The sequence below is a fragment of the Bubalus bubalis genome, chromosome 4, assembly GCF_019923935.1.
Source record: "Bubalus bubalis isolate 160015118507 breed Murrah chromosome 4, NDDB_SH_1, whole genome shotgun sequence".
Taxonomy (NCBI): domain Eukaryota; kingdom Metazoa; phylum Chordata; class Mammalia; order Artiodactyla; family Bovidae; genus Bubalus; species Bubalus bubalis.
This window is the reverse complement of record NC_059160.1, coordinates 95,276,778-95,294,787: the sequence shown is the minus strand read 5'-3', so window position 1 is coordinate 95,294,787 and position 18,010 is coordinate 95,276,778. Positions and strand designations below refer to the sequence as shown.

Genomic DNA, 18,010 nt, shown 5'->3' with positions numbered 1-18,010 from the left:
GCAATGATTAGATAATAGTCTTTTTTTTTTTTTTTAGGGCAATAAGCTATGCCAACTTGATTTTTTAGTTGTGTGAAACAACTAGAATCTGAAACCCTAGAATCATCCTTGTTAACACTTTTACTCATAAACCATCTGTCAAGAGATTCTGTCCATTCTGTATGTATCCAGAGTGTGCCCTCTGCTTACCTCTTACTGAAGTAGAACGGTTCTATGAAGACCTACAAAATCTTATAGAACTAAAACCCAAAAAAGATGTCCTTTTCATTATAGGGGACTGGAATGCAAAAGTAGGAAGTCAATAAACACCTGGAGTAACAGGCATATTTGGCCTTGGAGTAAGAATAAAGTAGGGCAAAGGCTAATAAAGTTTTGCCAAGAGAACGCACTGGTCATAGCAAATACCCTCTTCCAACAAAACAAGAGAAGACTCTACACATGGACATCAACAGATGGTTAATACTGAAATCAGATTGATTATATTCTTTGCAGCCAAAGATGGAGAAGCTCTATAGTGTCCACAAAAACAAGACCAGAAGCTGACTGTGGCTCAGATCATGAACTTCTTATTGCCAAATTCAAGCTTAAATTGAAGAAAGTAGGGAAAACCACTCCATTTAGGTATGACCTAATTCAAGCCCTTATGATTATACAGTGGAAATGACAAGTAGATTCAAGGGATTACATCTGATAGGGTGCCTGAAGAACTGTGGACGGAGGTTTGTGACACCGTACAGGAGGCAGGGATCAAGACCATGCTCAAGGAAAAAAAATGCAAAACGGCAAATTTGTAAGGCATATTTGTAAGGCCTCCTCAAACAGGAGAAGCCCTTACAAATAGCTGTGAAAAGAAGAGAAGGGAAAGGCAAAGGAGAAAAGGAAAGATATCCATTTGAATTCAGAGTTCCAAAGAATAGCAAGGAGAGATAAGAAAGCCTTCCTCAGTGATCAATGCAAGGAAATAGAGGAAAACAATAGAATGGGAAAGACTAGAGATGTCTTCAAGAAAATTAGAGATACCAAGGGAACATTTCATGCAAAGATGGGCTCAATAAAAGACAGAAATGGTATGGACCTCACAGAAACAGAGGATATTAAGAAGAGGTGGCAAGAATACACAGAAGAACTACACAGAAAAGATCTTCATAATCCAGATAATCATGCTGGTGTGATCATTCACCTAGAGCCAGACATCCTGGAATGAGAAGTCAAGTGGGCCTTAGGAAGCATCACTACAAACAAAGCTAGTGGAGGTGATGGAATTCCAGTTGAGCTATTTCAAATCCTAAAAGATGATGCTGTAAAAATGCTACAGTCAATATGCCAGAAAATTGGAGAACTCAGCAGTGGCCACAGGACTGGAAAAGGTCAGTTTTCATTCCAGTCCCAAAGAAAGGCAATGCCAAAGAATGCTCAAACTATTGCACAATTGCACTCATCTCACATGCTAGTAAAGTAATGCTCAAAATTCTCCAGGCCAGACTTCAACAGTACATTAACCGTGAAGTTGAACCGTGAAGTTCCAGAATGTCAAGCTGGTTTTAGAAAAGGCAGAGGAACCAGAGATCAAATTGCCAACATCCAGTGGATCATCGAAAAAGCAAGAGAGTTCCAGAAAAACATCTACTTCTGCTTTATTGACTATGCCAAAGCCTTTGACTGTGTGGATCACAATAAACAGGAAAATTCTGAAAGAGATGGGAATACCAGACCATCTGATCTGCCTCTTGAGAAACCTGTATGCAGGTCAGGAAGCAACAGTTAGAACTGGACATGGAACAACAGACTGGTTCCAAATCAGGAAAGGGGTACATCAAGGGTGTATATTATTGCCCTGCATATTTAACTTGTATGCAGAGTACATCATGAGAAACACTGGGCTGGAGGAAGCACAAGCTGGAATCAAGATTGCCAGGAGAAATATCAATAACCACAGATATGCAGATGACACCACCCTTGTGGCAGAAAGCAAAGAAGAACTAAAGAGCCTGTAAGAGGAGAGTGAAAAAGTTGGCTTAAAACTCAGCATTCAGAAAACGAAGATCATGGCATCTGGTCCCATCACTTCATGGCAAATAGATGGGGAAACAGTGGAAACAGTGACAGACTTTGTTTTGGGGGGCTCCAAAGTCACTGCAGATGGTGGCTTCAGCCATGAAATTAAAAGACGCTTACTCCATGGAAGAAAAGTTATGACCAGCGTGTTAAAAAGCAGAGGCATTACTTTGTCAACAAAGGTCCGTCTAGTCAAACCTCAGGTTTTTCCAGTAGTCATGTATGGATATGAGAGTTGGACTATAAAGAAAGCTGAGCACTGAACAGTTGATACTTTTGGACTGTGGCATTGGAAAAGACTCTTTGAGAGTCCCTTGGACAGCAAGGAGATCCAACCAGTCCATCCTAAAGGAAATCAGTCCTGAATACTCATTGGAAGGACTGATGCTGAAGCTGAAACTCCAATACTTTGGCCACTTGATGTGAAGAACTCACTCATTTGAAAAGACCCTGATGCTGGGAGGGATTGGGGGCAGGAGGAGAAGGGGATGACAGAGGATGAGATGGTTGGATGGCATCACCAACTCTTGGACATGAGTTTGAGTAATCTCCGGGAGTTGGTGATGGACACGGAAGCCTTCAGTCCATGGGGTTCCAAAGAGTCGGACACAACTGCGCAACTGAACTGAACTACCTGTTACCACTCACCATTATATGCAAGGTACCTTGTTAACTCCCACCTGCATTACTGCAGTAACCTGTCTTCTGCTTACCTCCCTATTATCTATCAGCAGCCAGAATGATCTTGTTAAAGCTTAACTCGAATCATATTACTCTAATGCTTAGAAACCTTCAGTAGCTCCCTGTTTCTCTTAAAAATCCAATTACATACTCTCCCCCTTGCTTAGTGTATCCCTCTGCTATTCTCTCCTTCCTCTTCCTCTCACATATACACACACAATCACACATTTGCTGTTCCCCTTCTCTGCTATATTCTCCCCATACCCTGTCAGCCAAGAAACTTATCTTTTACTTGTTAATATCTATTGCCCAACTACGTGAACATAAGCTCCATCAGGGCAGGGATATTTTTCACCTTTGTTCTCTGCTGTATTATTAGCACCTATAATACTGCTTGGCACATCATTGATGCTCAAAAAACACTTGATGAATGAACAAATAAAGGGATAAAGAAAAATTTTGTGGGGGCCACACTGCACAACTTGTGGAATCTTAGTTTCCCAACCAGGGATTGAGCCTGGCCACAGCAGTAAAAGCACAAAGACAGCCACGGGACCACCAGAGAATATCCAGGAAAATTATTTTAGTGAAGAAATTTAATGGTTAAGTAAGACTTCTGCAATAGCTTGTATTTATATTTAAGAATTCTTGGTGTATCTTTAGTGATTTGGAATTTTGGCCTTGCTTATTTTAAAAAAATGTTAATAGTAGAATAGGTTTACATTAAATTATCTTTATTCATTATTTGCGTAATTTTAAAATTCATTTAATATACCAGTTTAAATAATGTCCATTTTCATATTTATAAAAAACTAGAATCTAAATTATCCAAAGTGGTTGAATCCTCTCTGTTATCTGCTAACTCCTTTTCATACTAGATTGTATTTGTATGTTTGATATTGTCCTCTTGAACAGGACAATTTCTAGGAATCCTTTGCTGCTGGGATCAAGGTGTGTCTTTCAAGAATGGTTGTTGTAGTTTCTCATGCCAGACATTCCTGAGTATGATCACTCTGGAACTGATTTTTATGTTATTTCTTAGCTATTTCCTAGGCCAAAATATTGGTATAATTTTGAACCCCAAACTCTGGATCCATCAGTGACTTATTTCTTTGGACTTACATAGATCCATCATTCCTGCTCTCTCCATTTCTCCTTTGTATACAGTTTAAAAAAAAATAATTCATCAAAGAACATTCATTTCTAATTAGGTATGTCTTATTCCATCAGCATTTCTCTTTTAGGACAGTCAGTCAGTCCGTTCAGTCGCTCAGTTGTGTCCAACTCTTTGCGACCCCATGAACCGCAGCATGCCAGGCCTCCCTGTCCATCATCAACTCCCAGAGTTTACCCAAACCCACGTCCATTGAGTTGGTGATGCCATCCAACCATCTCATCCTCTGTCGTCCCCTTCTCCTCCTGCCCCCAATCCCTCCCAGCATCAGGGTCTTTTCAAATGAATCAGCTCTTCGCATCAGGTTGCCAAAGTATTGGAGTTTCAGCTTCAACATCAGTCCTTCCAATGAATATTCAGGACTGATCTCCCTTAGGATGGACTGGTTGGATCTCCTTACGGTCCGAGGGACTCTCAAGAGTCTTCTCCAACACCACAGTTCAAAAGCATCAATTCTTCGGCGCTCAGCTTTCTTCACAGTCCAACTCTCACATCCATACATGACCACTGGAAAAACCATAGCCTTGACTAGACGGACCTTTGTTGACAAAGTAATGTCTCTGCTTTTCAATATTCTATCTAGGTTGGTCATAACTTTCCTTCCAAGGAGTAAGCATCTTTTAATTTCATGGCTGCAATCACCGTCTGCTAAACTGGTATAAGCTGCTATAGGATCAGAAGTTTGTATGTGCTATGACTACATAATTTGATGTAACATGGGCTTCCCAGGTCTCGCTAGTGGTAAAGAACCGCTTCCAGTGCAGGAGCTGAAGGAGTTGTGGGTTTGATCCCTTGGTCTGGAAGATCCCTTGGAGAAGGGCATGGCAAACCACTCCAGTATTCTTGCCTGGAGAATCAATCCCTTGGACAGAGAAGCCTGGTGAGCTATGGTCCATAGAATCACAAGGAGTTGGACATGACTAAAGCAACTTAGCATGTAGGCATGCATTCTTCGCTACTCTTAGAGTTAGTTCAAGCTCAGCTATATTCATTACTTAGGATAAATTGAAAAGTTTAATCCAGAAATTAAGATAAATAAATTTGTAGTTTGTTTTGAATATTGGCCAGTATTTTTTTACTGATCTTGTTCTTTTTTTCTTTTTAGGTTCTGTTTCAGCTCTGGGTGGCACAGAGTTCAGAGTTCTTTAGGCGGCTAGCCCTGTTACTTTCTACAACAAATTCACCTCCTGGGCCCTTACTTACTCCAGCACTTTTGCCTCATTGTATCTTATCTGATGTGACTCAAGGTCTACCTCATGCTCATTCTGCCTGTTTGGAAGAGCTTAAGCGCAGCTATGAGTTCTACCGGTACTTTGAAACTCAGCACCAGTCGGTACCCCAGTGTTTCTCCAGAACTCAGCAGAAGTCAAGAGAACTGAGTAATGTTCACACGGCAGTACGCAGCTTGCAGCTGCATCTGAAAGCATTACTGAATGAGTAAGTTTAGAAGCCACGTAAGGAAACATCCCCGTGATTAGCAGGCTTCATTCTCCTGCCATTGTGGTTGTTGGCTTGTGTCCTAGCTGAAAAGAAGCAACAAAGTCGAGACACGGAGCCTAAAGGATGGTTTCAACCTACAAATGTAACAAACTGATTTGTTAGTACTGTAGTTGGGGGGATTCATTTATAGTTTTTACTTTTTTTATTTCAACAGAAAACCTAGAAAGATAGGACAAAAGCCGAGAAGTATTATTATATGTAGTTGAAGAGCATTATATTGCTATTTTTCTGAATAAGAGGTTTGGACATTTTTCTATAGCATAGAACAAGTTTTTTGGCCCCAATTGGATAGTAAAATGTAGGATCCATAGTTTATATTTGTTGATCTTCTACTTCACATGGTATTGTTAGTACTCCACCTTAGTAAAATGCAGTGTCCAGTCATTTCAGTGAAATTTTTCTATAACAGATACTCATAGTATAGGACTGGATCAAATGAATGAGTTGGTTCATGTTGTGTTGTAATCAGGGGAAGGTCAGAGGAATTTAATGAGTTGAGAAGATTGTAGGTGATGTATTTGACCCTGGATACCAAGCAAGATGTGGAAGGGGGAGGGCAGCAGTTGATTTTCAAAGATAAAAAAATGCATCAGAAGGACTTGAAATCTCAGTAAAATCAAAAGGCTCATTTACCAGAGTGAAGAAGGATGTGATATACACAGATAGGAAATTAAGGTCAGAAAGACATTTTAAAAAGGTAAGTTCTTAACCATCAATTCAAGGTCTGAGATAGGTATATAATACTCATGTAAAGGTTGAGGCATAGGGAACAATTAAGACACTATGAGGTGGTGATGTTCCATTGGTCTGTTGCTGCTGTTCTAAGAAAGCTGTTTCCCACTGGGAATGTGGGAGATAAGGCTGTCCATTTGAGTGGGTGGCAAAAGGTGGATCATCATGAGAGGAAAACAAGATTTCAGTGGATGGAAAGGTTGTGTTAGGCAAACCAGGGTCTATCAAGAATTAATGTTTGGCAATGGAATCAGAAATGTACAGGGTGTAATAAAATGCATTAGCATGAGGAAGATGGTTTGGGAAGAAAGAGTGCTACACTAGATGGACATGAAAATGACAAAGAAGGGCTGTGTACCTTGGCCAGGGATTATGGAAAATACATGGGAGGTATGTTTCCTGTTAAAAAATGAAAGATTTTATGTACGCTACTGTAATCACCCTTCAAAATACTTCACTAGAGAGCAGTCTGGTCACAGAGCATCTTATCTGATTTGCTCTTTAGCACTGCCACACACAGCTTTGAAAAGTGTTACCTAAAAAATAATTCTGTGTTTCATTCCTCCCCCTTGCTTGTCCCACTTGCCGTTCCCACTCTCACTTGCCTGCAGGAGAACATTAACTCTGTAAGTGTTCTCCTGGTCTGTAGAGTGCCTGCTGCCAGAGGAATGTTTCTGAGCCTTATATTTGCTTTCTTACTTACCTGAAAAATTTCCCTGGATTTGGAGTGAGTGTAGCAGCTTAGACTGAAGTCTGTATAAAACATTCTGCAGAAAGGGCTTGGCATAAACTGACTGTCTGCTCTCTCTTTATTTCTCATTCCTTTACCTCAGTCCAGCCAAACTGTATAAAGGCTATTTCCCATTACCATCTAGAATGACCTTCATCTTCTGTACATGCTCAGGTTTTATCCATCCTTCAGTGCTACCTCAGAAGTACCTCTTCCTTATCATAGTAACTTGCACCTCTTCTGAATTCTTTTAATCCCTTCTTTCTCTCTGTCATTTTGTGCCTGGATGTAACCCAGCTTTACAATTTACCAGCTATATGACCTGGGCAAGTTTCTTCAACTCTCTAGAACTAATTTCTCATCTTTAAATTGGAAATAAAATGTTATTTTTAATTTTTTTTATATTATATATGTATGACTTTTCTGATGTGGTTTAAGTTTCTTATTAAGTAGGAAGTAGGTTTAACTTATCTTTTTAGTTTGTAAAAATGCCTGGTATATATGCAAGAAATATTTGTTGAAGAAATATATGATACTCTTTATAAACTGTTTTTAAAACTGGTAAATGCGTATAATGTAAAATTTAGCACTTAACCATTTTTAAGCTACAGGTAAGTGTCATTAAGTACATATGTATTATTGTGCAACCATCACCACCTTCCACATTCAGAACTTTTTTTCATCTTACAGACTTTTTTTTAAAATAAACTTTGTGAATTATACATTTCGTTTCATAGTTTAGAAATCTGTTTTTGTTTTTCTTTATTACTCAGGGTAATAATTCTTGAGGATGAACTTGAAAAGCTTGTCTGTACTAAAGAAACACAAGAACTAGTGTCAGAAGCTTATCAAATCCTAGAACAGAAATTAAAGTTAATTCAGCCCCATGTTCAAGCAAGCAACAATTGCTGGGAAGAGGCCATTTCTCAAGTGGACAAATTGCTACGAAGAAATACAGATAAAAAAGGTACCTGTGAGAGAGTACTTTTGCATACACTTACCAGACATACTTATTCCCTAGTAGGACTTTATCAGGTTTACTTCTTGTCTGCATGATAAAACTGACTTGATACAATCTCTTAGTTGTCTAAAAAAAAAAAATGAACTTATATGTGCAAATTGACATTGAATATAAAGTGTGGGCTCTTATTTTTGTAAATAAAAAATGAATATAATTTGAAGTTTCCCTGAATCATATACTTCCTTTTTTAAAATTTTAATTAAAAAATAGATTTTAATAGTATTATTCCATTATTAGAAATTCTAGAAACTCTTTTCCAGTTAGGGTAATAATGAGTTTTGATAGTCAGAGACCAGAAATTGAATTTACTTTTAAGATAAAATACATCATTAACTTCACTAATTTAATTGTAAATGTTTGGCATATTAATCTTTAAACTTGTGCTGTAAGTCAATAATATGTTTATCCCTTGGACCTTAATTATGATGTTAAAAGGGAGGAGACATATGTACACCTATGGCTGATCATATTGATGTTTGACAGAAAACAACAAAATAAAATAAAAAATTGTATTATTGCCAAAGGTGAGTAATGCTTTATCACCCTGTTAAGTCATTGTTTTGTTTATAGCTAGGTCTGTAATACTTTGTTTACTGTCTTGAGCAAACTGAACAAGTCCTTAGATAGTAAAAGTATTAGCATTTTTCACAGGAAATGTAAACAAGCTAATTACTGATACACTGTCAGTACATTTCCTCAAATGTAAATGATGAATAATTCTTTCTCCAAAAGTTAGATTTGCCAAGGGTTTTTAATATGTGCAAATATTTATGCATATTAAACTTTTTTAGATGACTTAACTAGAGCTTTCGGATGTATTTTTTATAAATAGAAACACTTAGGAGCCCACTGGGTGTTAGAAGATGCATCCCATTCATGCCTCCCTCAGCATACTGTAAGATATTAAATCTTAGTCACTTGAACATGATTGTTAAAACAGTCTCAAATCATTGGGCAGGTGATAAGCCATTTCTTGATTTGCTCATAGGTGGTAATGATATGAACTAAGATACAAGTATTCAGAAACTTTTCTCACTAAAATGCCCATCGTAGCCTTGGATACACAACTTGAAATAAAATTGTTGGTTTAAATTTCTTAGGAAATAGCTTTAGTTAGCTATATCTTTTTATTTTAAGTATTTTAAAAGTATAGGAATATCACAAGAATAATTTTAAGTACCCCTTAATTCCAGATTTCCCACTTTTTTACATTCTACCACATTTGTGTGTGTATTGTCTATAAATTCTTTTGGTGGTATTATTCTAAACCATTTGAGTTAAGAAACAGACATGAAATCCCATTGCCCCTAAGTACTTCTGTTCATATTTTTAAAAATCAGACATTCTCTGCAAACCCACAGTATACCAACAGAATCAGGAAACAACCCAAGGTCCTTCAGCTGACGAATACATAAATCGTTTCATCCATCCATACAGTGGACTACTACTCAGAAATAAAAAAGAAATGAACTACTACTGCTCTGTCAGTAAGATGGAAGATGCACTATGCTAATCAGCAGAAGTTAGGCTCAAATCACTGCATACTGTGTGATTCCACTTATAGGACAGCCACAAAATGATAAAGTTTAACAGGAATAAGAAACATATCAGTGATTACTAGGAGTTGGATATGGAGGGAGGAATAGGGCATAAAGAGGCAGCATTAAGTAGATGTTTTGAGGTGATAAGACTTCTGTATCGTGATCAGTGGTAATGGTGATTACATGACTGTAATTTATCTAAATTCATAAAATTGTGTATCAAAAAGTGAATATATTAGCTTAAAATGTTTTCACCCATTACTTTTAGCATCCATTGATAGTTCTTGCTTCAGCTGGATATTGCTGTGGTGGTTGCCAGATGGTAATTTTCTAATTCCGTTTTCTACCTACACTTACTAGTTGACACTATTTTAAGGTTAAGCATCCCCCTTTCTACTTATTTACACATTTATATTAGTATGGGTTCTTATTTTATTCAATAGATCATAATTAGTTACTTTTATTGTATATTGTTGGTCAGGTTGTCCATAGTTCAACCAGAGGGAGCCCATTCAAGGTGGTTCCTATCACCATCATTCTTTGAGCACTTGTTGACTTTGTCTCATACTTTCCTTGCCTCCAGCCCTAACATCTGCCTTGTCTCCACAGAGCCTCATTCTTTTTAATAGAAAATGACCTTTAGAAACCAAGATCTGAAGTGCTAGGGATGCTCATGGCCACTGGGATATTACTGCTCTTACCACTTATCCGTGTACAGAACTATGGAATACATCTGCACATATACTTGTACAGGCTACAGTCCCTCGGGTCACAAAAGAGCTGGACACACTGAGCACACACACAACTCATATGCATGTACACACACATCTATCTCTGTTTGTAGATCTCTCTGTCTGTCCATATATGTTATATACACCTTCATACCAGTACCTCCAATGCAGTTTCAGGAGCACATAGTTTATTCTGGCCTCCCCCTCCTCTGTGTTTGTTCTTCCCTTTTGTGATAATGAGAAGCTTGACTGTCATCAGTTTCAATATATTTACTTACTCAGTCTTTTGTATGAAACTAGTTACGTGACACTGTGGGCTAAGGCACATTTTTGCTGATGATACCCACTGAGAGTTCTCCCCCGCTGGCCTAGATTGCTCTGACCATACCAGCCCATGCTAGCCAAGAGTCTCTCCCAACTCTGAAAGCTAAAAATCTAGAGGCTTAACCCCTACTTCTTTAAAGTAGACAGATAATGATAAAAGAGAGCTGAATATGAAGCTAAATAACCCGGAGATTGGAAGTCAAACACTGTCTTTTAATAATTAATCGAAGTTAAGCTCACCTGAGATGATCTTTTCAATCTTTTACTTATGAAACTCATTTCCAATCCTAATTTCTCCTGAGAATGAAAATGGTATAAGTAAAGTGCAGAATTGAAGTTTGTTTTTCGTAGCGAAGAGTGACGATAGTCTGTCTTGAGTCTGTTTCTATGCCATGAGTAAAGTTGATTGTTGAAGTATTTAGAGTACCTCCTGTGTGCCAAGTACTATGGTAAGGTGAAAAAGGAAGAGAGAAAACAGGTTTTCTTCTCCAAGAGTTTATTTAAATTATAAATCTGTAGATGTTACTCTTTATTAACTTTAGTAGATAGCGGCTCATTTCCGTGTTCCTTTTTAAGGGTGCCCTGAAATGGCGTGTGAGAGCCCACGCTGCACCGTGGCCCCTGTGGTGCAGACTCCTCTACACATCGCAGACAAAGATCCAATCCCTGAGGAGCAGGTGAGGGTGAAAACGGCTTTTTTTCCCTCTAAAGAGTTTAATGTACAAACCTTACCTCCCTTTCTCTGTAACTGACATGGATAATTGTTGAATTAAAATTTTCCAGGGTTCGATCCCAATTTGGGAAGATCCCCTGAAGGAGGGCATGGCACACCATTTTGAGGGCTTCTCAGGTGGCGCTAGTGGTAAAGAACCTGCCTGCAAATTCTGGAGATGTAAGAGACAACAGGTTCAATCCCTAGGTCAGGAAGATCCCCTGAGAAGGAAATGGCAACCAACTCCAGTATTCTTGCCTGGAAAATCCCATGGACAGAGGAGCCTGGCAGGCTACAGTCCATAGGGTCGCAAAAAGTCTGACACAACTGAAGCGACTTAGCACAGAACAGTTGTTGAGTAATTGTGAACAGTTGTTTAATTTATATTTCTAATCTTCAAAAATTACAACACAGTGTATTGAATTTATATCATATCATTAGTTCTTAGTGTCTTGAATTTCAATCCATTGAATCTACCAGAAGATTTTCCTGTTTATATCTAATTGTCCATCTCTTAAATACTCGAAAGTGATGAAACACATTAAAAATTAGTACATTGGAAAAAAAAAAATTAGTACATTGGTAAAGGTACCTTCTGGGATGCTGGAAATGTTTTTATCTTGATCAGAGTGGTGGTTCCCAGTATGTGTACATCTGTAAAAATCCTTTACACTTAAGATTTGTGCATTTGAATGTATCTATGCAAGTTATGTGAAAGATGCTTGGTTGTGTCTGACTCTTTGTGACCCCATGGACTGTAGCCTGCCAGGGTCTTCTGTCCATGGAATTCTCTTCTCCAGGAGGTCTTCCCAACCCAGAGATTGAACCTGGGTCTCTTGCATTACAGGTATATTCTTTACCATCTGAGCCACCAGGGAAGCCCAAAAGTGCGGATCAGCAGGATGTATGTTAAACCTCACTTTTAAAAATACTTTTTAGATGATTAAGTTAGATATTGACAACAGATTGCTTATTCTGAAGAAGACTTTTCTTCTGAAGAAGAAGACTTCTTTTTCTTCGTCATTTTGCCTATTCAATATTCTTAATTGCAAAGGGAGACCAACCCTACTTACTTTAACAAAGAAATTTACTTAAAACTGTTAGCTAGCTGACAGAATATTTCAGAGGGCCAGATGATGAGCTTAAAGCAGGCTGGGGTACACAGCCAAAGTCACTCAAAAGCCCTGTTCCATTGGGGGCGTCACTGCTGAGTCACGGGGTGTAGGCATTGCCACTTGTTGCATCATGTAAATAATGAAAACTATATTCAGAACCTCTACCTCTAGAAATTTTGTCTGCCACCATCCTTGCCAGAATAGTTTCCTTAAAATCCTTGTTCTTTTATCACAAACTTCTGAATCAGATCTGACATCGTTACACCTGATTTCAGTTCAGTTGCTCAGTCGTGTCCGACTCTTTGCGACCCCATGATTTGCAGCACACCAGGCCTCCCTGTCCATCACCAACTCCCAGAGTTCACCCAGACTCACGCCCATCGAGTCAGTAATGCCATCCAGCCATCTCATCCTCTGCCATCCCCTTCTCCTTCTGTCCCCAATCCCTCCCAGCATCAGGGTCTTTTCCAATGAGTCAACTCTTCGCATGAGGTGGCCAAAGTACTGGAGTTTCAGCTTCAGCATCATTCCCTCCAAAGAAATCCCAGGGCTGATCTCCTTTAGAATGGACTGGTTGGATCTCCTTGCAGTCCAAGAGTCTTCTCCAACACCACAGTTCAAAAGCATCAATTCTTCAGCACTCAGCTTTCTTCACAGTCCAACTTTCACATCCATACATGACCACTGGAAAAACCATAGCCTTGACTAGACAGACCTTTGTTGGCAAAGTAATGTCTCTGCTTTTGAATATGCTATCTAGGTTGCTCATAACTTTCCAAAGAGTAAGTGTCTTTTAATTTCATGGCTGCAGTCACCATCTGCAGTGATTTTGGAGCCCAAAAAAATAAAGTCTGACACTGTTTCCACTGTTTCCCCATCTATTTCCCATGAAGTGATGGGACCGGATGCCATGATCTTCGTTTTCTGAATGTTGAGCTTTTTCACTTTCCAATGTTTTCTCTCTCCTCTTTCACTTTCATCAAGAGGCTTTTTAGTTCCTCTTCACTTTCTGCCATAAGGGTGATGTCATCTGCATATCTGAGGTTATTGATGTTTCTCCCGGCAATCTTGATTCCAGCTTGTGCTTCTTCCAACCCAGCATTTCTCATGATGTACTCTGCATATAAGTTAAATAAGCAAGGTGACAATATACAGCCTTGACGTACTCCTTTTCCTATTTGGAACCAGTCTGTTGTTCCATGTCCAGTTCTAACTGTTGCTTCCTGACCTGGATATAGGTTTCTCAAGAGGCAGGTCAGGTGGTCTGGTATTCCCATCTCTTTCAGAATTTTCCACGGTTTGTTGTGATCCACACAGTCAAAGGCTTTGGCAAAGTCAATAAAGCAGAAATAGATGTTTTTCTGGAACTCTCTTGCTTTTTCGATGTTCCAGCAGATGTTGGCAATTTGATCTCTGGTTCCTCTGCCTTTTCTAAAACCAGATTGAACATCTGGAAGTTCACGGTTCACGTATTGCTGAAGCCTGGCTTGGAGAATTTTGAGCATTACTTTACTAGCATGTGGATGAGTGCAATTGTGCAGTAGTTTGAGCATTCTTTGGCATTGCCTTTCTTTGGGATTGGAATGAAAACTGACCTTTTCCAATCCTGTGGCCACTGCTGAGTTTTCCAAATTTGCTGGCATATTGAGTGCATAAAAAATTAAAAAAGAGAAGCACTTTCACAGCATCATCTTCCAGGATTTGAAATAGCTCAACTGGAATTCCATCACCTCCACTAGCTTTGTTCATAGTGATGCTTCCTAAGTCCCACTTGACTCCACATTCCAGGATGTCTGGCTCTAGGTAAGGGATCACACCGTGATTATCTTGGTCATGAAAATCTTTTTTGTACAGTTCTTCTGTGTATTCTTGCCACCTCTTCTTAATATCTTCTGCTTCTGTTAGGTCCATCCCATTTCTGTCTTTTATTGAGCCCATCTTTGCATGAAATGTTCCCTTGGACTCTCTAATTTTCTTGAAGAGATCGCTAGTCTTTCCCATTCTGTTGTTTTCCTCTATTTCTTTGCATTGATTGCTGAGGAAGGCTTTCTTATCTCCCCTTGCTATTCTTCGGAACTCTGCATTCAGATGGTTATATCTTTCCTTTTCTCCTTTGCTTTTTGCTTCTCTTCTTTTCACAACTATTTGTAAGGCCTCCCCAGACAACCATTTTGCTTTTTTGCATTTCTTTTCCATGGGGATGGTTTTGCTCCCTGTCTCCTCTACAATGCCACAAACCTCTGTCCATAGTTCATCAGGCACTCTATGTATCAGATCTAGTCCCTTAAATCTATTTCTCACTTCCACTGTATAATCATAAGGGATTTGATTTAGGTCATACCTGAATGGTCTTGTCGTTTTCCCTACTTTCTTCAATTTAAGTCTGAATTTGGCAATAAGGAGTTCATGATCTGAGCCACAGTCTGCTCCCGGTCTTGTTTTTGCTGATTGTATAGAGCTTCTCCATCTTTGGCTGCAAAGAATATAATCATTCTGATTTTTATTGACCATCTGGTGATGTCCATGAGTAGAGTCTTCTCTTGTGTTGTTGGAAGAGGGTGTTTTCTATACCAGTGCGTTCTCTTGGCAGAACTCTATTAGCCTTTGCCCTGCTTCATTCCGTATTCCAAGGCCAAATTTGCCTGTTACTCCAGGTGTTTCTTGACTTCCTACTTTTGCATTCCAGTCCCCTATAATGATAAGGACATCTTTTTTGGGTGTTAGTTCTAAAAGGTCTTATAGGTCTTCATAGAACCATTCAACTTCAGCTTTTTCAGTGTTACTGGTTGGGGCATAGACTTGGATTACTGTGATATTGAATGGTTTGCCTTGGAAACGAACAGAGATCATTCTGTCGTTTTTTAGATTGCATCCAAGTACTACATTTCGGACTCTTTTGTTGACCATGATGGCTACTCCATTTCTTCTAAGGAATTCCTGCCCACAGTAGTAGATATAATGGTCATCTGAGGTAAATTCACCGTGATTAGAGGATCCCAAATAATTTTCCTTAACCATAACTGCAACAGAAGCTGAGTAATAAGGATCCTACCCTTCACCTTAGAGATAAGGAGAACCATCAGATGTGGTTTTCCCTAATCCTAGCAATCGTGTTCAGACTTCCTGAAGAGTCAGAAAGAAATACAAATGTCTATCAAAGAAAGCTAACATACCTGACTACCTCCGTAAACCAACAGCCCTGCTAATTTTGATTGATTTTGACATAGCTAATAGCTTGAATCTTGACTAGATCTATCGAATGGTATCAGAGTAGAAAAATAATGACTGAAGTTGTTAAATTTTCTTATCCACAACTCTTTTTAGTATCAAGTAAGTTTCGTTAAGATTTCAGTTTATCTGTGTTTGCTTTGTATGTCCAACTTGTGCTTCAGTGACCTGTGCCAGGAGTCCTTATTTTTTTTAATCTTGGAGTTCGATAGGTTCAAATCAGTGAATGCTACTAGAAACCTGTCTGCTTGAAGTGCCGTCTTCTTTCTTTCATTCATTTTCAGGAGTTAGAAGCTTATGTAGATGATATTGATATGGACACTGATTTCAGAAAGGATGATTTTTATTACTTGTCTCAAGAAGACAGAGAGAGACAGAAGCGTGAACATGAAGAATCCAAGAGGGTGCTCCAAGAACTGAAATCTGTGCTGGGATTTAAAGCATCAGAGGCAGAAAGGCAGAAGTGGAAGCAACTTCTGTTTAGTGATCATGGTAAGCACTGACTTCAGAGTAAAAGTTTATTTCAATGTAAGGGATTCTTTTTTCTTAAACTGTAAATCTTAGCCATAGAATTGTTATGGTGTTCATTTTAGGGATCCACCAGTAAGTATAGTACTTTGTCTTTTAGACACAAAGTCAGTTTGATCATTAGAAGAGTCATTATATAATCCAATTTAATCAATAAAAGAGTTACTATATAATCAGATTGGGAATATGAAGTCAGACTTTTTCATCAGTTACTCTATTTTTCTACTAAATTTGTTTCAGTGGGTTAAAGATTCTAAACCCTGTTCTCAATGATAATTTTTAATATAACGCAGAATTAATAACTGTTCACTGTTGAAACCAATGAATTAAACCCTAGGCCCTTAGCTATATCACTAGGTTACTTAATAGTTGATTTGAACACTGCAGAAGATGGAAGGCAGAGATGCATATGTGCACACTGTCTCCATATTTGGATTTGTACAAAAGTGGATGACTGGTAATACCTAAGATTACCCTTGAACTTCTTTATGTAACCACCCTTCTTTTCTTTAGAACTTCATAAAAGGCAGGGAGGAAGAGAGGGGAAGCTTAGTACTCAACAGTATCATCAAACTAGCTATTTCCTAATTCAAGAATTAATTCCTCTGGATTTCTAAGCAGGTAGAGTGAGACTTCCCTTCTATTTTAGTATATGAGGTGCCTCAAAATCAACTGCCTTCTCTTCCCTTTCTCTTTTTCACTAGAAGTATATAGATTATTCTGGAAGGTTCCTCATCATTCTCTTTTCTTCTCTGGGGCCCTCCCATCCTCCCTTGTCCAGATGTATACTTCTTGATTTTGTCCTCCTCCTTTCTTCCCATTGATCCCCTTTATAGCCCAGGTCTTTGTAAGGTTGGGCTTCCCTGGTGGTTCTTATGGTAAAGAATCTGCCTGCAATGTAGGACGTCCGGATTCAATCCCTGGGTCAGGAAGATCCAGTAGAGAAGGGGAATGGCTCTCCACTCCAGTATTCTTGCCTGGAGCATTTCATGGACAGAGGAGCCTAGCGGGCTACCATCCATTGGGTTGCAAAGAGTCGGACATGACTGAGCTACTAACACACACTTATAAACTTATGCTTATATATTATAATAGCCTCTTAGCTGACTTGCATTTTCAATACCTTTTTCTTCTAAGCTGTTCTTAAAGATAGCTTCTAAGCCTTTAGGTTTGCTTCTGTCTATCCTTGAAAACTAATTTGATTTTTCTCAAACAGCACATAGATAATAGCTCTCTGTCTTAAAAACCTACAGTTTTTAACTCCTATTCCTGGTTTCAAGCCTCCATCATGAGTCCCCCATATAGATATCTTCCTCTACTTATATCTAATTAGACAATGGTTCTGCAAGCTGGCTGTTTTTATTAATGAAAAGTATTCGTGGTGATCCCTTTCACAGGCATCCTGTCCTCTCCACCAGTCTCTCCTCCATGAGTCCCTCTCTTACTGTTCCAGTCCTGCCACCTCTCCCACTACTACAGAGCCTTACATGCAGGGGACACTGTTGTGAAATGAAAGGATTTCTTGAGCAAAAAGCAGAGAGTTCCTGCAACCTGCTTGTCCATATATTGGGCCTTCGTAAATCAGAGATTAGGAGTATTAGGTTTTAGACACTATTGTTTCCTGTGTGTTCTATTTTTTTTGTTTCTGAAATTAAATTACAGTATTCTTAAATAGGGTCTTTATTATCCCCCACAGTATTCATTTAGAAAATTACTCAATAAGTAGATAATAAGATTAGGTTTACTATTGAATCCCCAGCACATAGATCAAGAGACAAAAATCTGTACAGTCCTGGAGGCTTATATTCTAGCACAGTGTTAACATACTAGTTCATTGATGCATTATACAGATTACCCGCCCTCATTTAATTAACAATAATCAGGAATATCAATGAACTTCTAATATGTGTTGCTTTAAGAATTAACAGATTTATCAGC

The 18,010-nt window shown here is 38.7% G+C and overlaps 1 protein-coding gene across 5 annotated transcripts in view; it reads left to right on the top strand.

The window, feature by feature from the left end:
- Window positions 1-18,010, top strand: part of VEZT (vezatin, adherens junctions transmembrane protein) — a 71,271-nt gene that overhangs the window by 50,872 nt on the left and 2,389 nt on the right. For all 5 annotated transcript variants that reach the window (XM_025284322.3, XM_025284321.3, XM_025284325.3 and 2 more), the window contains 4 exons: window positions 5,016-5,347; window positions 7,646-7,839; window positions 11,066-11,166; window positions 15,829-16,036. In XM_025284322.3, the coding sequence (XP_025140107.3) occupies window positions 5,016-5,347; window positions 7,646-7,839; window positions 11,066-11,166; window positions 15,829-16,036 (835 nt within the window). The remainder of the gene's footprint in view (window positions 1-5,015; window positions 5,348-7,645; window positions 7,840-11,065; window positions 11,167-15,828; window positions 16,037-18,010) is intronic.